Below are 24,531 nucleotides of genomic sequence, written 5' to 3'. Positions count from 1 at the left end.
ATGTGAAGCGTCTGGGGTAAATCATGGAAAGTTGTGTGGGGCCTGGATGTGGAGAGGGAGTTGTGGTTTCGGGCATTATTGCATGACAGCTAGAGACTGAGTGTGAACGAATGGGGCCCTTGTTGTCTTTTCCTAGCGCTACCTCGCACACATGAGGGGGGAGGGGGATGGTATTCCATGTGTGGTGAGGTGGCGATGGGAATGAATAAAGGCAGACAGTGTGAATTGTGTGCATGTGTATATATGTATGCGTCTGTGTGTGTATATATATATGTGTACATTGAGATGTATAGTTATGTGTATTTGCGTGTGTGGACGTGTATGTATATACATGTGTATGGGGGTGGGTTGGGCCATTTCTTTCGTCTGTTTCCTTGCGCTAACTCGCAAATGCGGGAGACAGCGACAAAGCAAAATAATACAAAAAAATATATATATATATCCCTGGGGATAGGGGAGAAAGAATACTTCCCACGTATTTCCTGCGTGTCGTAGAAGGCGACTCAAAGGGGAGGGAGCTGGGGGCTGGAAATCCTCCCCTCTTGTTTTTTTTTTCTAATTTTCCAAAAGAAGGAACAGAGAAGGTGGCCAGGTGAGGATATTCCCTCAGAGGCCCAGTCCTCTGTTCTTAACGCTACCTTCCTAATGTGGGAAATGGCGAATAGTTTGAAAGAAAAGAATATATATATATATATATTTTTTTTTTCCTTTGTCGCTGTCTCCCGCGTTTGCGAGGTAGCGCAAGGAAACAGACGAAAGAAATGGCCCAACCCACCCCCATACACATGTGTATACATACGTCCACACACGCAAATATATATACCTACACAGCTTTCCATGGTTTACCCCAGACGCTTCACATGCCCTGATTCAATCCACTGACAGCACGTCAACCCTGGTATACCACATCGATCCAATTCATTCTATTCCTTGCCCTCCTTTCACCCTCCTGCATGTTCAGGCCCCGATCACACAAAATCTTTTTCACTCCATCTTTCCACCTCCAATTTGGTCTCCCACTTCTCCTCGTTCCCTCCACCTCCGACACATATATCCTCTTGGTCAATCTTTCCTCACTCATTCTCTCCATGTGCCCAAACCATTTCAAAACACCCTCTTCTGCTCTCTCAACCACGCTCTTTTTATTTCCACACATCTCTCTTACCCTTACGTTACTTACTCGATCAAACCACCTCACACCACACATTGTCCTCAAATATCTCATTTCCAGCACATCCATCCTCCTGCGCACAACTCTATCCATAGCCCACGCCTCGCAACCATACAACATTGTTGGAACCACTATTCCTTCAAACATACCCATTTTTGCTTTCCGAGATAATGTTCTCGACTTCCACACATTCTTCAAGGCTCCCAGAATTTTCGCCCCCTCCCCCACCCTATGATCCACTTCCGCTTCCATGGTTCCATCGGCTGCCAGATCCACTCCCAGATATCTAAAACACTTTACTTCCTCCAGTTACTCTCCATTCAAACTTACCTCCCAATTGACTTGACCCTCAACCCTACTGTACCTAATAACCTTGCTCTTATTCACATTTACTCTTAACTTTCTTCTTCCACACACTTTACCAAACTCAGTCACCAGCTTCTGCAGTTTCTCACATGAATCAGCCACCAGCGCTGTATCATCAGCGAACAACAACTGACTCACTTCCCAAGCTCTCTCATCCCCAACAGACTTCATACTTGCCCCTCTTTCCATTTCTCTTGCATTCACCTCCCTAACATCCCCATCCATAAACAAATTAAACAACCATGGAGACATCACACACCCCTGCCACAAACCTACATTCACTGAGAACCAATCACTCTCCTCTCTTCCTACATGTACACATATGTTTACGTATGTAAGTAGGAGAGATGGCCAGATAGCGTTATTGGATTACGTGTTAATTGACAGGCGTGCGAAAGAGAGACTATTGGATGTTGATGTGCTGAGAGGTGCAACTAGAGGGATGTCTGATCATTATCTTGTGGAGGCTAAGGTGAAGATTTGTATGGGTTTTCAGTAAAGAAGAGTGAATGTTGGGTTGAAGAGGGTGGTGAGAGTAAGTGAGCTTGGGAAGGAGACTTGTGTGAGGAAGTACCAGGAGAGACTGAGTACAGAATGGAAAAAGGTGAGAACAATGGAAGTAAGGGGAGTGGGGGAGGAATGGGAATTTAGGGAATCAGTGATGGATTGCGCAAAAGATGCTTGTGGCATGAGAAGAGTGGGAGGTGGGTTGATTAGAAAGGGTAGGGAGTGGTGGGATGAAGAAGTAAGATTATTAGTGAAAGAGAAGAGAGAGGCATTTGGACGATTTTTGCAGGGAAAAAATGCAATTTAGTGGGAGGTGTATAAAAGAAAGAGACAGGAGGTCAAGAGAAAGGTGCAAGAGGTGAAAAAGAGGGCAAATGAGAGTTGGGGTGAGAGAGTATCATTAAATTTTAGGGAGAATAAAAAGATGTTCTGGAAGGAGGTAAATAAAGTGCGTAAGACAAGGGAACAAATGGGAACTTCAGTGAAGGGCGCAAATGGGGAGGTGATAACAAGTAGTGGTGATGTGAGAAGGAGATGGAGTGAGTATTTTGAAGGTTTGTTGAATGTGTTTGATGATAGAGTGGCAGATATAGGGTGTTTTGGTCGAGGTGGTGTGCAAAGTGAGAGGGTTAGGGAAAATGATTTGGTAGACAGAGAAGAGGTAGTAAAAGCTTTGCGGAAGATGAAAGCCGGCAAGGCAGCAGGTTTGGATGGTATTGCAGTGGAATTTATTAAAAAAGGGGGTGACTGTATTGTTGACTGGTTGGTAAGGTTATTTAATGTATGTATGACTCATGGTGAGGTGCCTGAGGATTGGCGGAATGCGTGCATAGTGCCATTGTACAAAGGCAAAGAGGATAAGAGTGAGTGCTCAAATTACAGAGGTATAAGTTTGTTGAGTATTCCTGGTAAATTATATGGGAGGGTATTGATTGAGAGGGTGAAGGCATGTACAGAGCATCAGATTGGGGAAGAGCAGTGTGGTTTCAGAAGTGGTAGAGGATGTGTGGATCAGGTGTTTGCTTTGAAGAATGTATGTGAGAAATACTTAGAAAAGCAAATGGATTTGTATGTAGCATTTATGGATCTGGAGAAGGCATATGATAGAGTTGATAGAGATGCTCTGTGGAAGGTATTAAGAATATATGGTGTGGGAGGCAAGGTGTTAGAAGCAGTGAAAAGTTTTTATCGAGGATATATATATATATATATATATATATATATATATATATATATATATATATATATATATATATATATATATGTATGTGGTGTGAGGTGGTTTGATCGAGTAAGTAATGTAAGGGTAAGAGAGATGTGTGGAAATAATAAGAGCATGGTTGAGAGAGCAGAAGAGGGTGTTTTGAAATGGTTTGGGCACATGAGAGAATGAGTGAGGAAAGATTGACCAAGAGGATATATGTGTCAGAGATGGAGGGAATGAGGAGAAGTGGGAGACCGAAATTGGAGGTGGAAAGATGGAGTGAAAAAGATTTTGAGTGATCGGGGCCTGAACATGCAGGAGGGTGAAAGGCGTGCAAGGAATAGAGTGAATTGGAAGGATGTGGTATACCGGGGTCGACGTGCTGTCAATGGATTGAACCAGGGCATGTGAAGTGTCTGGGGTAAACCGTGGAAAGTTGTGTGGGGCCTGGATGTGGAAAGGGAGCTGTGGTTTCTGTGCATTATTACATAACAGCTAGAGACTGAGTGTGAACGAATGGGGCCTTTGGTGTCTTTTCCTAGTGCTACGTCGCACACATGAGGGGGGAGGGGGATGTTATTCCATGTGTGGCGGGGTGGCGTTGGGAACAAATAAAGGCAGCAAGTATGAATTATGTACATGTGTATATATGTTATTCCTGGGGATAGGGGATTAAGAATACTTCCCACGTATTCCCTGCGTGTCGTACAAGGCGACTGAAAGGGGAGAGAGCGGGGGGCTGGAAATCCTCCCCTCGTATTTTTTTTAATTTTCCAAAAGAAGGAACAGAGGGGGCCAGGTGAGGATATTCCAAAAAAGGCCCAGTCCTCTGTTCTTAATGCTACCTCGCTAACGCGGGCAATGGCGAATAGTTTAAAAAAAAAAAAAGTCTATATATGTATATGTCTGTGTGTGTATATATATGTGTACATTGAGATGTATAGGAATATATATTTGCGTGTGTGGACGTGTATGTATATACATGTGTTTGTAGGTGGGTTGGGCCATTCTTTCGTCTGTTTCCTTGCGGTACCTCGCTAACGCAGGAGACAGCGACAGAGCAAAATATAAATAAAATATTTATATTTATTTTGCTTTGTTGCTGTCTCCCGCGTTTGCAAGGTAGCGCAAGGAAACAGACGAAAGAAATGGCCCAACCCACCCCCATACACAATGTTTATACATACACGTCCACACACGCAAATATACATACCTATACATCTCAATGTACACATATATAAACACACACAGACACATACATATATACCCATGCCCACAATTCACACTGTCTGCCTTTATTCATTCCCATCGCCACCTCGCCACACATGGAATATCATCCCCTTCCCCCCTCATGTGTGCGAGGTAGCACTAGGAAAAGACAACAAAGGCCCCATTCGTTCACACTCAGTCTCTACCTGTCATGGAATAATGTCCGAAACCACAGCTCCCTTTCCACATCCAGGCCCCACACAACTTTCCATGGATTACCCCAGACGCTTCACATGCCCTGATTCAATCCACTGACAGCACGTCAACCCCGGTATACCACATCGATCCAATGCACTCTATTCCTTGCCTGCCTTTCACCCTCCTGCATGTTCAGGCCCCGATCACACAAAATCTTTTCACTCCATCTTTCCACCTCCAATTTGGTCTCCCAGTTCTCCTTGTTCCCTCCACCTCTGACACATATATCCTCTTGGTCAATCTTTCCTCACTCATTCTCTCAATGTGCCCAAACCATATCAAAATACCCTCTTCTGCTCTCTCAACCACGCTCTTTTTATTTCCACACATCTCCCTTACCCTTACATTACTTACTCGATCAAACCACCTCACACCACATATTGTCCTCAAATATCTCATTTCCAGCACATCCACCCTCCTGCGCACAACTCTATCCATAGCCCACGCCTCGCAACCATACAACATTGTTGGAACCACTATTCCTTCAAACATACCCATTTTTGCTTTCCTGAGATAATGTTCTCGACTTCCACACATTCTTCAAGGCTCCCAGGATTTTTGCCCCCTCCCCCACCTTATGATTCACTTCCGCTTCCATGGTTCCATCCGCTGCCAGATCCACTCCCAGATATCTAAAGCACTTTACTTCCTCCAGTTTTTCTCCATTCAAACTTACCTCCCAGTTGACTTGACCTTCAACCCTACTGTACCTAATAACCTTGCTCTTATTCACATTTACTCTTAACTTTCTTCTTTCACACACTTTACCAAACTCAGTCACCAGCTTCTGCAGTTTCTCACATGAATCAGCCACCAGTGCTGTATCATCAGCAAACAACAACTGACTCACTTCCCAAGCTCTCTCATCCACAACAGACTTCATACTTGCCCCTCTTTCCAAAACTCTTGCATTCACCTCCCTAACAACCCCATCCATAAACAAATTAAACAACCTTGGAGACATCACACACCCCTGCCACAAACCTACATTCACTAAAAACCAATCACTTTCCTCTCTTCCTACACGTACACATGCCTTACATCCTCGATAAAAACATTTCACTGCTTCTAACAACTTGCCTCCCACACCATATATTCTTAATACTTTCCACAGAGCATCTCTATCAACTCTATCATATGCCTTCTCCAGATCCATAAATGCTACATACAAATCCATTTGCTTTTCTAAGTATTTCTCACGTACATTATTCAAAGCAAACACCTGATCCACACATCCTCTACCGCTTCTGAAACCACACTGCTCCTCCCCAATCTGATGCTCTGTACATGCCTTCACCCTCTCAATCAATACCCTCCCATATAATTTACCAGGAATACTCAACAAACTTATACCTCTGTAATTTGAGCACTCACTCTTATCCTCTTTGGCTTTGTACAATGGCACTATGCAAGCATTCCGCCAATCCTCAGGCACCTCACCATGAGTCATACATACATTAAATAACCTTACCAACCAGTCAACAATACAGTCACCCCCTTTTTTGATAAATTCCACTGCAGTACCATCCAAACCTGCTGCCTTGCCGGCTTTCATATTCTGTAAAGCTTTTACTACCTCTTCTCTATTTACCAAATCATTTTCCCTAACCCTCTCACTTTGCACACCACCTCGACCAAAACACCCTATATCTGCCACTCTGTCATTAAACATATTCAACAAATATATATACATATATATATATATATATATATATATATATATATATATATATATATATATATATATATATATATATATATATTCTTCTTTCTTTTCTTTTAAACTATTCGCCATTTCCCGCGTTAGCGAGGTAGCGTTAAGAACAGAGGACTAGGCCTTTTTTGGAGTATCCTCAACTGGCCCCCCTCTGTTCCTTCTTTTGGAAAATAAAAAAAAAAAAAAACGAGAGGGGAGGATTTCCAGCCCCCCGCTCCCTCCCCTTTTAGTTGCCTTCTACGACACGCAGGGAATACGTGGGAAGTACTCTTAATCCCCTATCCCCAGGGATAATATATATATATATATATATATATATTGGAGGTGGAAAGATGGAGTGAAAAAGATTTTGTGTGATCGGGGCTTGAACATGCAGGAGGGTGAAAGGAGGGCAAGGAATAGAGTGAATTGGAGTGATGTGGTATACCGGGGTTGACGTGCTGTCAGTGGATTGAATCGGGGCATGTGAAGCGTCTGGGGTAAACCATGGAAAGCTGTGTAGGTATGTATATTTGCGTGTGTGGACGTATGTATATACATGTGTATGGGGGTGGGTTGGGCCATTTCTTTCGTCTGTTTCCTTGCGCTACCTCGCAAACGCGGGAGACAGCGACAAAGCAAAAAAAAAAAAAAATATATATATATATATATATATATATATATATATAGAGAGAGAGAGAGAGAGAGAGAGAGAGAGAGAGAGGTGCAAGAGGTGAAAAAGAGGGCAAATGAGAGTTGGGGTGAGAGAGTATCATTAAATTTTAGGGAGAGTAAAAAGATGTTCTGGAAGGAGGTAAATAAGGTGCGTAAGACAAGGGAGCAAATGGGAACTTCAGTGAAGGGGGCTAATAGGGAGGTGATAACAAGTAGTGGTGATGTGAGGAGATGGAGTGATTATTTTGAAGGTTTGTTGAATGTGTTTGATGATAGAGTGGCAGATATAGGGTGTTTTGGTCAAGGTGGTGTGCAAAGTGAGAGGGTTAGGGAAAATGATTTGTAAACAGAGAAGAGGTTGTAAAAGCTTTGCGGAAGATGAAAGCCAGCAGGGAAGCAGGTTTGGATGGTATTGCAGTGGAAATTATTAAAAAAGGGGGTGACTGTATTGTTGACTGGTTGGTAAGGTTGTTTAATGTATGTATGATTCATGGTGAGGTGCCTGAGGATTGGCGGAATGCTTGCAAAGTGCCATTGTACAAAGGCAAAGGGGATAAGAGTGAGTGCTCAAATTACAAAGTCATAAGTTTGTTGAGTATTCATGGGAAATTATATGGGAGGGTACTGATTGAGAGGGTGAAGGCATGTACAGAGCATCAGATTGGGGAAGAGCAGTGTGGTTTCAGAAGTGGTAGAGGATGTGTGGATCAGGTGTTTGCTTTGAAGAATGTATGTGAGAAATACTTAGAAAAGCAAATGGATTTGTATGTAGCATTTATGGATCTGGAGAAGGCATATGATAGAGTTGATAGAGATGCTCTGTGGAAGGTACTAATAATATATGGTGTGGGAGGCAAGTTGTTAGAAGCAGTGAAAAGTTTATATCGAGGATGTAAGGCATGTGTACGTGTAGGAAGAGAGGAAAGTGATTGGTTCTCAGTGAATGTAGGTTTGCGGCAGGGGTGTGTGATGTCTCCATGGTTGTTTAATTTGTTTATGGATGGGGTTGTTAGGGAGGTGAATGCAAGAGTTTTGGAAAGAGGGGCAAGTATGCAGTCTGTTGTGGATGAGAGAGGTTGGGAAGTGAGTCAGTTGTTGTTCGCTCATGATACAGCGCTGGTGGCTGATTTATGTGAGAAACTGCAGAAGCTGGTGACTGAGTTTGGTAAAGTGTGTGAAAGAAGAAATTTAAGAGTAAATGTGAATAAGAGCAAGGTTATTAGGTACAGTAGGGTTGAGGGTCAAGTCAATTGGGAGGTAAGTTTGAATGGAGAAAAACTGGAGGAAGTGAAGTGTTTTAGATATCTGGGAGTTGATCTGGCAGCGGATGGAACCATGGAAGTGGAAGTGAATCATAGGGTGGGTGAGGGGGGCGAAAATCCTGGGAGCCTTGAAGAATGTTTGGAAGTCGAGAACATTATCTCGGAAAGCAAAAATGGGTATGTTTGAGGGAATAGTGGTTCCAACAATGTTGTATGGTTGCGAGGCGCTGGCTATGGATAGAGTTGTGTGCAGGTGGGTGGATGTGCTGGAAATGAGATGTTTGCGGTCAATATGTGGTGCGAGGTGGTTTGATCGAGTAAGTAATGTAAGGGTAAGAGAGATGTGTGGAAATAAAAAGAGCGTGGTTGAGAGAGCAGAAGAGGGTGTTTTGAAATGGTTTGGGCACATGGAGAGAATGAGTGAGAAAAGATTGACCAAGAGGATATATGTGTCTGAGGTGGAGGGAACGAGGAGAAGTGGGAGACCAAATTGGAGGTGGAGGGATGGAGTGAAATAGATTTTGAGTGAGCGGGGCCTGAACATGCAGGAGGGTTAAAGGCTTGCAAGGACTAGAGTGAATTGGATCGATATGGTATGCCGGGGTCGACGATCTGTCAATGGATTGAATCAGGGCATGTAAAGCATCTGGGGTAAACCATGGAAAGTTGTGTGGGGCCTGGATGTGGAGAGGGAGCTGTGGTTTCGGGCATTAGTACATGACAGCTAGAGACTGAGTGTGAACGAATGGGGCCTTTGTTATCTTTTCCTAGCGCTACCTTGCACACATGAGGGGGGAGGGAGATGTTATTCCATGTGTGGCAAGGTGGCAATGGGAATAAATAAAGGCAGACAGTATAAATTATGTACATGAGCTGTATATATGTATATGTCTGTGTGTGTATATATATGTGTGCATTGAGATGTATAGGTATGTATATTTGAGTGTGTAGACGTGTATGTATATACATGTGTATGTGGGGTGGGTTGGGCCATTTCTTTCGTCTTTTTCCTTGCACTACCTTTCAAATGCGGGAGACAGCGACAAAACAAAATAAATAAATAAATAAATGTATATATATGGCTGTTTAATTTGTGTATGGATGGAGTGGTTAGGGAGATAAATGCAAGAGTTTTGGAGAAAGGGGATGAGAGGGCTTGGAAAGTGAGTCAGTTGTTGTTTGCCGATAATACAGCCCTGGTTGCTAATTAAAGTGTGAAACTGCAGATGTCGGTGACTGTGTTTGGAAAAGTGTGTGAAAGCTGAATGTTGAGAGTAAATGTGAATAAGAGCAAGGTTATTAGATTCATTGGGGTTGAGGGACAAGTTAATTGGGATGTAAGTTTGAATAGAGAAAAGTTGGTGTAAGTGAAGTGTCTTAGATATCTGGGAGTGGACTTAGCAGCGGATGGAATCATGGAAGCGGAAGTGAGTCACAGGGTGGGTGAGGGGGCAAAGGTTCTAGGAGCATTGAAGAATGGATGGAAGGCGAGAACATTATCTCGGAGAGAAAAAATTGGTATGTTTGAAGGAAAAGTGTTTCCAACAATGTTGTATGGATGCGAGGCATGAGCTATAGATAGGGTCGTGTGAAGGAGGGTGGATGTGTTGGAAATGAAATGTTTGGGGGCAATATGTGGTGTGAGGTGGTTTGATTAAGTAATGAAAAGATAAGAGAGATGTGTGGTAATTAAAAGAGTGTGGTTGAGAGAGCAGAAGAGGGTGTGCTGAAATGGCTTGGTCACATGGAGAGAATGAGTGAGGAAAGATTGAAAAGAGGGTATATGTGTCAGAAGTGGAGGGAACGAGGAGAAGCAGGAGACCAAATTGGTGGTGGAAGGATGGAGTGAAAAAGATTTTGAGTGATCGAGCCTGAACATACAGGAGGATGAGAGGCATGCAAGGAATAGAGTGAATTGGAATGATATGGTATACTGGGGTTTACTTGCTGTCAATGGATTGAACCAGGGCATGTGAAGCATCTGGGGTATACCAAGGAAAGTTTTGTGGGGCCTGGATGTGGAAAGGAAGCTGTAGTTTCGATGCTTTACACATGACAGCTAGAGACTGAGTGTGAACGAATTTGGCCTTTTTGTCTTTTCCTAGCGCTACCGCACATGGGGGGGGGGCTATTTCATGTGTGGCAGGATGGCTGCAGGAATGGATGAAGGCAGCAAGAATGAATATGTACATGTGTATATATTTATTACGCAGTTAAGGCTCCAGTTATGGACAGAAGTCCACATCAAGGCCAACCCAAATTTTAGATATAGAGAGAATTATGAAACGGAAAAAGAAAATGCAATGATTAAAGATTTGTACTAATTTGGATTAACAAGACAAATAACACATACAGCAACTGTGCATTTTCAGCCACAAAGGCCTTGAAGGGAAAATCTAGGTTGTACATGAAGCAATTCTTGAGAGTTACTTCTTTAGGTACAGAAGGGAATCTTCTTGTGAATATTGACTAAATATACATGGAGTTGTTGAAGTTAGAGTGATAATGTTTTTAGGAAATCACAATTCAGTAGAAACTTTGAGTAAATGATGATCCTATAGTCTGTAGTATTGACTTTTGTTTCTTTGTTTGCATTTGATGATTCAGATGCCCATGAAGGGGACTTGTTATCCTCTAGTTTTTACCATAGTCATTATTTAGAGGAACAAAAAGAAATATGTTTGCTACCAAAGAAGATCCTTGGGGTAGTGAGACTTGATTTGGCAATTACATTCATTTAATAGAATCATGAAATCTAGTATCATTACAGGCCATCAGCTGGACTTGCTGTATCTGCAGTGGGTATGGTCTCTTGTCTACCCTGCCATCCTAGTGGTGTTCATCTTGCCATCCATGATACTGATTTTGCTTTACTTCTCTGCATTCCTACTATACATATACCAGAGGAGGTGAGAAAATGTTCTCTGAAATAATAGTTTATATCTTAGTTATTCATTTTTTCTGTAGATTTGATAGTTGTACATCATTTGAGTTTGGTTACTCATAGAAGCATTATTTTGGCTATATTTTGCCACATTTACACCCATACTAATTAGTATTTAGTGATTTGCCCCACATTTTATACGCATCCCTCAAATATTTTCATTTTCCCTTTTCTCTTCCTCTACAGTTCTTTTTCACTGATATTTCATGCTGTCTTGCCATGCTATCCTTTCCTTCCAACTTGCATACAATCACTGAAGCAGTCTGCATCATTTATGCATTCTTCATTAGCAGTGCTGACAAGTAGTATCTACTTCTGTGTAAGCCATACCAAAAATGTTAATTTTTCAGCAAATATTTCAAGCATTGTCATTAAGTCAACAAGATGGTGTGGAGGTGATTAACAGTTGAGATATAGTGTTTGGGGAGGATTCCATTTTTACTTTTCTTTTGAGGACTTCAGGTAGGGAAAAACCACCTATAGTAAAGAACATTGCAGAGAGGCAAAGGGCAGGGATGTCCCGTAGTACCCTTTTAGGGATTGTGCAGATTACAGTATAAGCAAAACTGTGATGCGTTCCATTGATATTGTGATCAGAGTAAAAGATAATGAAAATCAGTGTGAGAAGAGGCAGTTCCTTTACTCATCTTACCCTCATATTTCTGTTGGTGGCTGTGGGTAACCAATATACCAAAGAATCTTTCTTAGTTCATTCCAAGAAAAAAAATACATGTGATATGAATGATTTCTGCCCAGACATTGAAGTAGCCCAGATGATATAAGAAGGAAAGGAAAGTAGAGAAAGAAAGAATAAGAAAAATTAGTACAGGTGTTACCTGTTCTTAATGCTACCTCGCTAACGTGGGAAATGGCGAATAGTTTAAAAGAAAAAAGAAAAAAGTTACCTATGCAAACACTGCACTAGACCTGCCCTCTACCAGTGGCCTGTTAATGATGAGGCACTAAAGGCTAATTAGCAGCACTAGAGTTCTTTAGTTGTGGATAAATGAACAAAATGTGAACCTTAATTTACCCTCCTACCTCAGGATCCCTTTCAGTTATCAGGGAACTGGCCATGTCAACTGGACGGTACCACAGATCAAGAAGTGAAGTGGGCATGTCTTCAAAGGGTGTTTAGAACAGTTGAGGAGTGGCTAGTGTCTTCAGTTTGTAAATTGTATCCTGGTTATGAGGGGTCCTTCTTGTGTTATATTGAAACAGTGTTTGTAATGTTGGATATGTAAATAATGTGCAGACCACAGACGAGTAATGTAATCAGTAAATGCTTAGGGAGCGTAGTATAAGATGGGAATCTGTCAGGTAGAGTGTTCATTAAGACTGGATAGGGATGACAGTTGTTTAGTGCTTTTTTAATAAAGTTTTTATGTGGGTTTAGGTACTCTGTTAGGTGAGTGGGTATCATTAAATATAGGTTGCTGAAGTGTGAAACAGTGGTAAACTTTTTATTTCCACTTATGAATTGGTGGTTTCTGGTTGGTATAGAATAAAATGGTTTGGAAGGGTATCACTGCATATATAGTATCAAGAATCAAATAAGTGTAGCAAAATTTTAAGATTATGAATCGCATAATGTACAGAATTATAAGTTTTATAAGCTGCTGTTAGTAGAAGTGTAAAACTAGAATGCACTATTTACTGTGGAATTGTTTTAAATATGAATATTAAAATGTGTGAAATCTAATTAAAGATAAATGAATACTGATAAGAGTTTTCTCTAAATATATCTGTTTGTATCATGTATGCACCATCCTCAAACATTCTGATTGCTGGCTCTTTATATATCTTTGTCAGAGAAGGTAACAGCTTTATTTGGAATATTACACTGGGTTTTTTTTTTTTGGGTATTACTGTCTTAAAAGTGGAACAGGCTTTGTCTATGTGCACTAAGGTGAGTGATGTGTGAAAAGAATGTAAGTTTCCTTTGCAAGTACTCACAAGGGGCAAAAGATGAAAGAAAGTACACAAAATGTAGCTCAGACGGATATGTTTGAGTTAGTTAATTATCCAACACAAGGATTCCTTTTATGGAGCTCTTACAGCTTCAAGACTGCATTCCAGGATCAGAGTAAAATGGGCTCTTTCTAGGTCTTCAACATTACTCTGCTCATCTCTCTGCTGATAAACCCATTGAGGGTGACTTCTCAGTTGCAGTGTTACCAGTGTTGCAATGAATAAGTGACAAAACTGTAATTAGTATTTGCATTCAACTGTTTTTAGGTGGGTAGGTTAACAATATATAGACAGTACTTGGAAAGACACATAGGAGTAACTTGTGATTATGCTTTTGGTCGTAGGTGAAGTATTAGTTTGAGTAAGTATCATAATGAAAGAGGATTACCTATGTGATTAGTGAAATGCACTCTTTTGTAAACTTGTAGAAATATATGATAGAGAAAATACATACAAAGAAGCCTTTGTCTTTTTGGCTGCTTTTGACTTTAAAAGTTAGTGAAAGTAATTCTAGATTACCCTTATCCTTTTATTTTGTAGAAAGAATGTGTATGATGTCCTGCATGAAACGCTGGAGCACCGCGACCCTTGGGCTGGGGGCCGTTACCTGATATCTCTTGTATGGGATGCTCATGGCTACATATGGCATGGTAAATAGTATTGCAAGGATACTTAGCATAGAAAATAAAGTGATCATACTTACTGGAGATAAATCTAACCACTTCTTTACATGGTTAATATGGCTCATCATTATTTTACTTATCTGTGGTACTGTAATATTGTACTGGTGTGGATATACTTAGTTCGCTGTATGCTTTCTCAAATTAATGACATCATTAATCTTCTAATATGAAAATATATTTTATAAATTTTGATTTAATGAATAGATATGATATAATTGAAAAAAGTGTGCTGCAGATTATGATAATCAAATGATTTAGACATCCCTGGGTTTTAAGATTCATGTGAATAATGATGTATATCATGCTGTTTCTTCCAAGCCTGTGCTGTTTATTGTATAAGAATGTATCATAATAGGGTATGATGTAAAGGGTTTGGAGAACCTTCCTGATAATGGTCGCTGCCTCATTATCTACTATCATGGTGCCATTCCCATTGATGTCTACTACCTGGTTGCCCGAACTATCATCGTAAAAGGGCGGCTGATACACTGCGTGGGAGACAGGTTCTTAGAGAAAGTGCCAGGTTAGTTGGCTGTTTGCAGATGCTCAGGTCTTACATTTCATATATAGGTGGGAGTTCATATTTGTCATTTACAGTTGGTTTGTAGTGATAAAAGTGAAATATAAAGTACTAATAAAAGTAGAATATGAAATCATCTGTACCGTATCTTTCAAGGAATAGGTTTTACATTAGTAAAGAGCAGAATATATAATCATCTGTACCATATCTTTAAAGGGAATATGTGATGGTGAATCTGATTTATGTAAATGATCTGATAAGGAGAGTGTTGAATAATGTAGTTCACTATAATGATTTCAGACACAAGAAAATACCATTGAAATAGTTATTGTAATTGTTTCTTGAACAGGTTAACCCATAAAGAGCGGGGATGGACCAGAAATTTCACCATACACTCTGAAAGAAAGTATTTTTCCTTAGTGAAATGATTACTCTGTATTCAGAAGTAATGTGCACAGGAGGTTATATTATAAACTTTGTGTTGGCCAGGTCCAGCACTAAGTGGGTGGGGGATATGTGTGTGCTACATGTTTGACTTCTCATAAGAGAGGAAGACATGAAGATGACAGTTTCTTCTTCTGTTGAACTTGTTTTATTTTATACAGAGACACAGCATTGGTGGTAAACTATATGAAAATATTTTGAAATATGCCATTTGCACAAATACATTCAGGATGAGGGAGATTGACTTATATTGTCTTTAATTTATAATAAACACTCTGCTCTTATTTCTTACATACACTGACTTCATACATACTCTATTCAGCCCGTTCCTTAGTTTGATCGAGTGAAGACTCCTACAGCAACTTAATAGTCAGACCATTTTGCAAGATTATTTATACAAATGTTCCACATCTTTTTGTTACATCTTGACACAAATATGTGAACGTAGTCAGTATGTGAATGCTTAAGGGAGATCCTACATGTACTACACAGCTTGAAATGCATGGAAAAGTGATTAGATATACCATAGACATTTAGACAGATAACTTATGCTTGAGCATTGTAAAGACTAGGTCCTCTGCTTGATGCAGAGTTATTTGAAGATCCACCCATAAGTAATTTTGTTTCAAGCCAGTCACCATCACTGACAAGCACATGTATCTTGTTGGCTCAAGCATTTCTTGTTAGGGTTCACTGTTGTTCATTTTTACCAGTAGTGTTGTAAGTATTGGTAATAGCTACTAATTTGGATAACATACATGAGTTACAAACCAGACTTAGAGAACATATTTTCTGGCTGTGAATACAAGGATTTCTTGTTAGGGTTTACTGTTTTTCTTTTTACCTGCAGTGTTGAAAGAAATGGTAACAGCTCTAAAAATTTTGGATAGCATACTGTACATGAGATACAAACAAGACAATATATTGTCAAGCTGTAAATACAATGCAGATGTACAGAAACATACTTTTAAGAGGGAGGTGATGGATTTAAAGAATAGACTGAGTAAGGCATACTTGATCTTGATAGATATTTGGTATTATGAGTTTATGATATACACAAATGTGCTTTATTGAAGGGTTTGGGCTCATGAAAATGTTTAGGTTTTTAAAACTGTAAAATCTTTTCTAACAAAGAAAGTTTCCTAATGAGCATGAGATATATTCCTGGAATTACATGGCTCAGGATACTTCCTACTTTCCTTACTCATTGTAGAGGCATCAGCCTTTTCTCACCCCTTATATGTGACCCGAAGGTGCTAGGAACTGTCCTCTCATTGTATACCCTCCTCCACTCTTGTCCAGTCAGCAGCTGCTTCTGGGATAACATCAAACCTAGAGATAGGGGTTCATGAAGGGCACTTTCAAGAGTCAGCTGTGTATCTAGCCTTATCATGTTGTGATACAGGCTGAGGAAGAACTTTAAACATAAGGTGTAAGTCATTTTCGAGACATCAGATTTTTCAAGGAGGATAAGTTTATTTCAGACTGATTGGTGCTGATATGAATATAATGGCAGTTGTTATGTAAAAAGTCATATGTTGGCATACTCCAAACTTTTGCCTGTAGAAGGCTTGAGAAAAATCATACATATAAATTCAGAGAACAAGATATGAGGCTGAGGTCTTACAAAGCTGAGGTGGCCTTAAAAAAGGACCTTATGTATGCATTGAGATAATTGGCCCATTTATAGGCTAACTGTGTTACTAAACCGTAAATACTTTTTAGCTATGAAGAACTTTTCCCAGAAGAATAACTAAGGGAAAAGGTAAATTTCATTCTAGAAACTCTAAACCAAGAACAGAACAAATGTTTCAACTGTCCCTGTACTTATTATTATATTTTTTTTATACTTCATCGAATTTCCTTGCAGTAGCAAGGTAGCACCAGGAACAGACAAAGAAATTTTTTAGCTGTCATGTGTAATGCATCAAAACCACAGCCTGCTGTCCACAACCAGGCCTTTTCTTGGTACCCCCAGCTGGTTCGTACACCTTGACTTAGTCCATTTATAGCACGTCGCTCCCTGTATACCACATTGCTCCAGTGCACTGTATCCTGTGCATGTCTTTCACCCTCCTGCATGTATTATTATTATTATTATTATTATTATTATTATTATTGTTATTATTATTATTATTATTATTATAATTATTATGTAACCCCTGGACTCCTTTTCCAGGGGCTCCTGCAGCTTCAGAGCTGTGCTACAATCAGTAGCAAGCCTTAGGGAAGAGAGATGATCTCGATTTGTGCATTGACATCAAAAAAGGTACAGACACCACAGCCAAAGATGCCCCAGAAAAAAAGTCTATTTGAACCCCCATTTTAAGGAAGAACTGTTGGTCTGTGCAAGGGATTACTTCAATTTTTTTATCATTTGGGATGGTCCCTTCCCCAATATGTCATGGTATATTGGTTGAAGCAGGGAGCTTGCTTGTTATCATGGGCTATTAGATCAACCCACTTATCCATGAACATGAGTGGTTGATCTTTACCATCAGGTAGCTCCCAACACTTTGGTTTTGTGAAAAGACTTTTTCTATATAACAGACTCTCCCGTGCTGCTAGATCTGAGTTTTAGAACCTATTGGGTGAGACGTCTTATCCACGAATATGATGGGTTGATCTTTGTCATCAGGTAGCTCTTAACAATTTGTTTTTTGAAAAAACAGTTGCCATATACCAGACTCTTCCCTGCTTCTAGGTCTGAATTTTGGAAACAATTGGGTGAGGCATCCATGACCAGTTTTTATTTCTCCTCGGCCAGTATTCGTACTACAGAATGGCAGTATTGCTCTAGTACCTGCCTCTTTTGTAACTTTCCTCTGTGGAGCGATATGCTTAAAAGCCTATTAGAAAGGATCAAAAACAACCGAAACAGAAGAAAGTTGGTACACTTGGAAGATGAGAGGGGGAGACGTGACAGAAGAGACACAACAGTGTCATAATGCCAACTGCCAGTCACTCAGTAATGCCAGCAGTTTTTTTTACCATGAATGAGCCAACTGAATCCTTCCAGTATTACCATATATAGGCCTAGGTTAACCACACAAAGGGGAAAAAGGGATATTCTTGGAAGGAGAGGTAGGGAGGCAGAGGAGAGGGAGAGACTTAAGTATCAATTAGTTGTTCCAGTATTACTGTAAAATGTGATTTATTGTTGGTCATACCACTGAACCAACAATATGAATTTTTTATTATTGCCTTATGTGATAAATGTATGATAAATCAGGATAAGTAAACAGAAAATAGGCTTGCAAATGTAAGATGTGATACCACTAGAAAAACATGGTAATATATAATTTTCATTTAAACAAGAAATCCTACAAGCTGACACACAAACGCACACACACATGCAAACAGACACACATATATGTGTATATATATATATATATATATATATATATATATATATATATATCATCCCTGGGGATAGGGGAGAAAGAATACTTCCCACGTATTCCCTGCGTGTCGTAGAAGGCGACTAAAAGGGGAGGGAGCGGGGGGCTGGAAATCCTCCCCTCTCAATTTTTTTAATTTTCCAAAAGAAGGAACAGAGAAGGGGGCCAGGTGAGGATATTCCCTCAGTGGCCCAGTTCTCTGTTCTTAACGCTACCTCGCTAACGCGGGAAATGGCGAATAGTTTGAAAAAAAAAAATATATATATATGGTTCCAACAATGTTGTATGGTTGCGAGGCGTGGGCTATGGATAGAGTTGTGCGCAGGAGGATGGATGTGCTGGAAATGAGATGTTTGAGGACAATGTGTGGTGTGAGGTGGTTTGATCGAGTAAGTAACGTAAGGGTAAGAGAGATGTGTGGAAATAAAAAGAGCGTGGTTGAGAGAGCAGAAGAGGGTGTTTTGAAGTGGTTTGGGCACATGGAGAGAATGAGTGAGGAAAGATTGACCAAGAGGATATATGTGTCGGAGGTGGAGGGAACGAGGAGAAGAGGGAGACCAAATTGGAGGTGGAAAGATGGAGTGAAAAAGATTTTGTGTGATCGGGGCCTGAACATGCAGGAGGGTGAAAGGAGGGCAAGGAATAGAGTGAATTGGATCGATGTGGTATACCGGGGTTGACGTGCTGTCAGTGGATTGAATCAGGGCATGTGAAGCGTCTGGGGTAAACCATGGAAAGCTGTGTAGGTATGTATATTTGCGTGTGTGGATGTATGTATATACATGTGTATGGGGGTGGGTTGGGCCATTTCTTTCGTCTGTTTCCTTGCGCTACCTCGCAAACGCGGGAGACAGCGACAAAGCAAAAATATATATATATATATATATATATATATATATATATATATATATATATATATATATATATATATATCATACAAACCTCCAACAGCCAGGATCGAACCTGGGACCCCTTGTGCAAGAGGCAGGCATGCTAACTGCTAGGCTAAGGGACTGTATGATAGGAAACAACTATTCGAAATACTAAGTACTCGAATACCCTTCGTCTCACAATGGTGAGCAACGGGGTCTATCGGTTGTTTCCGAACAGATCACATAGCCAGCTGATAGCATTTTACCGAACCTAACTGTACAACGTGGAGTTAGGTTCGGTAAAACGCTATCAGCTGGCTATGTGTTCTGTTCGGAAACAACCGATAGACCCCGTTGCTCACCATTGTGAGACGAAGGGTATTCGAGTACTTAGTATTTCGAATAGGTGTTTCCTATTATACAGTCCCTTAGCCTAGCGGTTAGCATGCCTGCCTCTTGCACAAGGGGTCCCAGGTTTGATCCTGGCTGTTGGAGGTTTGTATGTTCTATGAAGGTGCGCGTTCATATACTCTTTATTCGTATTCATATAACTCCGCGTTGTACAGTTAGGTTCGGTAAAACGCTATCAGCTGGCTGTGTGTTCTGTTCGGAAACAACCGATAGACCCCGTTGCTCACCATTGTGAGACAAGGGTATTCGAGTACTTAGTATTTCGAATAGTTGTTTCCTATTATACATTCCCTTAGCCTAGCGGTTAGCATGCCTGCCTCTTGCACAAGGGGTCCCAGGTTCGATCCTGGCTGTTGGAGGTTTGTATGTTCTATGAAGGTGCGTGTTCATATACACTTTATTCGTATATATATATATTTATATATATATATATATATATATATATATATATATTGAGTATAAAAGAAAGAGACAGGAGGTCAAGAGAAAGGTGCAAGAGGTGAAAAAAAGGGCAAATGAGAGTTGGGGTGAGAGAGTATCATTAAATTTTAGGGAGAATAAAAAGATGTTCTGGAAGGAGGTAAATAAAGTGCGTAAGACAAGGGAGCAAATGGGAACTTCAGTGAAGGGCGCAAATGGGGAGGTGATAACAAGTAGTGGTGATGTGAGAAGGAGATGGAGTGAGTAATTTGAAGGTTTGTTGAATGTGTTTGATGATAGAGTGGCAGATATAGGGTGTTTTGGTCGAGGTGGTGTGCAAAGTGAGAGGGTTAGGGAAAATGATTTGGTAAACAGAGAAGAGGTAGTGAAAGCTTTGCGGAAGATGAAAGCCGGCAAGGCAGCAGGTTTGGATGGTATTGCAGTGGAATTTATTAAAACAGGGGGTGACTGTATTGTTGACTGGTTGGTAAGGTTATTTAATGTATGTATGACTCATGGTGAGGTGCCTGAGGATTGGCGGAATGCATGCGTAGTGCCATTGTACAAAGGCAAAGGAGATAAGAGTGAGTGCTCAAATTACAGAGGTATAAGTTTGTTGAGTATTCCTGGTAAATTATATGGGAGGGTACTGATTGAGAGGGTGAAGGCATGTACAGAGCATCAGATTGGGGAAGAGCAGTGTGGTTTCAGAAGTGGTAGAGGATGTGTGGATCAGGTGTTTGCTTTGAAGAATGTATGTGAGAAATACTTAGAAAAGCAAATGGATTTGTATGTAGCATTTATGGATCTGGAGAAGGCATATGATAGAGTTGATAGAGATGCTCTGTGGAAGGTATTAAGAATATATGGTGTGGGAGGAAAGTTGTTAGAAGCAGTGAAAAGTTTTTATCGAGGATGTAAGGCATGTGTACGTGTAGGAAGAGAGGAAAGTGATTGGTTCTCAGTGAATGTAGGTTTGCGGCAGGGGTGTGTGATGTCTCCATGGTTGTTTAATTTGTTTATGGATGGGGTTGTTAGGGAGGTAAATGCAAGAGTTTTGGAAAGAGGGGCAAGTATGAAGTCTGTTGGGGATGAGAGAGCTTGGGAAGTGAGTCAGTTGTTGTTCGCTGATGATACAGCGCTGGTGGCTGATTCATGTGAGAAACTGCAGAAGCTTGTGACTGAGTTTGGTAAAGTGTGTGGAAGAAGAAAGTTAAGAGTAAATGTGAATAAGAGCAAGGTTATTAGGTACAGTAGGGTTGAGGGTCAAGTCAATTGGGAGGTGAGTTTGAATGGAGAAAAACTGGAGGAAGTGAAGTGTTTTAGATATCTGGGAGTGGATCTGGCAGCGGATGGAACCATGGAAGCGGAAGTGGATCATAGGGTGGGGGAGGGGGCGAAAATTCTGGGGGCCTTGAAGAATGTGTGGAAGTCGAGAACATTATCTCGGAAAGCAAAAATGGGTATGTTTGAAGGAATAGTGGTTCCAACAATGTTGTATGGTTGCGAGGCGTGGGCTATGGATAGAGTTGTGCGCAGGAGGATGGATGTGCTGGAAATGAGATGTTTGAGGACAATGTGTGGTGTGAGGTGGTTTGATCGAGTGAGTAACGTAAGGGTAAGAGAGATGTGTGGAAATAAAAAGAGCGTGGTTGAGAGAGCAGAAGAGGGTGTTTTGAAGTGGTTTGGGCACATGGAGAGAATGAGTGAGGAAAGATTGACCAAGAGGATATAAGTGTCGGAGGTGGAGGGAACGAGGAGAAGAGGGAGACCAAATTGGAGGTGGAAAGATGGAGTGAAAAAGATTTTGTGTGATCGGGGCCTGAACATGCAGGAAGGTGAAAGGAGGGCAAGGAATAGAGTGAATTGGAGCGATGTGGTATACCGGGGTTGATGTGCTGTCAGTGGATTGAATCAAGGCATGTGAAGCGTCTGGGGTAAACCATGGAAAGCTGTGTAGGTATGTATATTTGCGTGTGTGGACGTATGTATATACATGTGTATGGGGGGGGGTTGGGCCATTTCTTTCGTCTGTTTCCTTGCGCTACCTCGCAAACGCGGGAGACAGCGACAAAGTATAAAAAAAAAATATATATATATATATATATATATATATATATATATATATATATATATATATATATATATATATATATATATATATATATATATATATATATATACATATATATATACATTTTTATTTTATTTTTTTTATTATACTTTGTCGCTGTCTCCCGCGTTTGCGAGGTAGCGCAAGGAAACAGACGAAAGAAATGGCCCAACCCCCCCCATACACATGTATATACATACGTCCACACACGCAAATATACATAACTACACAGCTTTCCATGGTTTACCCCAGACGCTTCACATGCCATGATTCACTCCACTGACAGCACGTCAACCCCGGTATACCACATCGCTCCAATTCACTCTATTTCTTGCCCTCCTTTCACCCTCCTGCATGTTCAGGCCCCGATCACACAAAATCTTTTTCACTCCATCTTTCCACCTCCAATTTGGTCTCCCTCTTCTCCTCGTTCCCTCCACCTCCGACACATATATCCTCTTGGTCAATCTTTCCTCACTCATTCTCTCCATGTGCCCAAACCACTTCAAAACACCCTCTTCTGCTCTCTCAACCACGCTCTTTTTATTTCCACACATCTCTCTTACCCTTACGTTACTCACTCGATCAAAACACCTCACACCACACATTGTCCTCAAACATCTCATTTCCAGCACATCCATCCTCCTGCGCACAACTCTATCCATAGCCCACGCCTCGCAGCCATACAACATTGTTGGAACCACTATTCCTTCAAACATACCCATTTTTGCTTTCCGAGATAATGTTCTCGACTTCCACACATTCTTCAAGGCCCCCAGAATTTTCGCCCCCTCCCCCACCCTATGATCCACTTCCGCTTCCATGGTTCCATCCGCTGCCAGATCCACTCCCAGATATCTAAAACACTTCACTTCCTCCAGTTTTTCTCCATTCAAACTCACCTCCCAATTGACTTGACCCTCAACCCTACTGTACCTAATAACCTTGCTCTTATTCACATTTACTCTTAACTTTCTTCTTCCACACACTTTACCAAACTCAGTCACCAGCTTCTGCAGTTTCTCACATGAATCAGCCACCAGCGCTGTATCATCAGCGAACAACAACTGACTCACTTCCCAAGCTCTCTCATCCCCAACAGACTTCATACTTGCCCCTCTTTCCAAAACTCTTGCATTCACCTGCCTAACAACCCCATCCATAAACAAATTAAACAACCATGGAGACATCATACACCCCTGCCGCAAACCTACATTCACTGAGAACCAATCACTTTCCTCTCTTCCTACACGTACACATGCCTTACATCCTCGATAAAAACTTTTCACTGCTTCTAACAACTTTCCTCCCACACCATATATTCTTAATACCTTCCACAGAGCATCTCTATCAACTCTATCATATGCCTTCTCCAGATCCATAAATGCTACATACAAATCCATTTGCTTTTCTAAGTATTTCTCACATACATTCTTCAAAGCAAACACCTGATCCACACATCCTCTACCACTTCTGAAACCACACTGCTCTTCCCCAATCTGATGCTCTGTACATGCCTTCACCCTCTCAATCAATACCCTCCCATATAATTTACCAGGAATACTCAACAAACTTATACCTCTGTAATTTGAGCACTCACTCTTATCCCCTTTGCCTTTGTACAATGGCACTATGCACGCATTCCGCCAATCCTCAGGCACCTCACCATGAGTCATACATACATTAGATAACCTTACCAACCAGTCAACAATACAGTCACCCCCTTTTTTAATAAATTCCACTGCAATACCATCCAAACCTGCTGCCTTGCCGCATCTTCTGCAAAGCTTTCACTACCTCTTCTCTGTTTACCAAATCATTTTCCCTAACCCTCTCACTCTGCACACCACCTCGACCAAAACACCCTATATCTGCCACTCTATCATCAAACACATTCAACAAACCTTCAAAATACTCACTCCATCTCCTTCTCACATCACCTCTACTTGTTATCACCTCCCCATTTGCGCCCTTCACTGAAGTTCCCATTTGCTCCCTTGTCTTACGCACTTTATTTACCTCCTTCCAGGACATCTTTTTATTCTCCCTAAAATTTAATGATACTCTCTCACCCCAACTCTCATTTGCCCTTTTTTTCACCTCTTGCACCTTTCTCTTGACCTCCTGTCTCTTTCTTTTATACATCTCCCACTCAATTGCATTTTTTCCCTGCAAAAATCGTCCAAATGTCTCTCTCTTCTCTTTCACTAGTACTCTTACTTCTTCATCCCACCACTCACTAGCCTTTCTAATCAACCCACCTCCCACTCTTCTCATGCCACAAGCATCTTTTGTGCAATCCATCACTGATTCCCTAAATACATCCCATTCCTCCCCCACTCCCCTTACTTCCATTGTTCTCACCTTTTTCCATTCTGTACTCAGTCTCTCCTGGTACTTCCTC

The 24,531-nt window shown here is 41.0% G+C and overlaps 1 protein-coding gene across 2 annotated transcripts in view; it reads left to right on the top strand.

Moving 5' to 3' along the window:
• Positions 1 to 24,531, top strand: part of LOC139759794 (DGAT1/2-independent enzyme synthesizing storage lipids) — a 66,900-nt gene that overhangs the window by 20,814 nt on the left and 21,555 nt on the right. Inside the window, exons 3-5 of one of the 2 annotated variants that reach the window (XM_071682260.1) lie at positions 11,119 to 11,257; positions 13,804 to 13,913; positions 14,302 to 14,469. In XM_071682260.1, the coding sequence (XP_071538361.1) occupies positions 11,119 to 11,257; positions 13,804 to 13,913; positions 14,302 to 14,469 (417 nt within the window). Of the gene's footprint in view, positions 1 to 11,107; positions 11,258 to 13,803; positions 13,914 to 14,301; positions 14,470 to 24,531 lie in introns of both variants that reach the window. The other variant, XM_071682261.1, reaches the window with a different exon arrangement.

Source organism: Panulirus ornatus, chromosome 34 (assembly GCF_036320965.1).
Source record: "Panulirus ornatus isolate Po-2019 chromosome 34, ASM3632096v1, whole genome shotgun sequence".
Lineage (NCBI taxonomy): Eukaryota > Metazoa > Arthropoda > Malacostraca > Decapoda > Palinuridae > Panulirus > Panulirus ornatus.
This window is presented reverse-complemented; position numbering and strand designations above follow the sequence as displayed.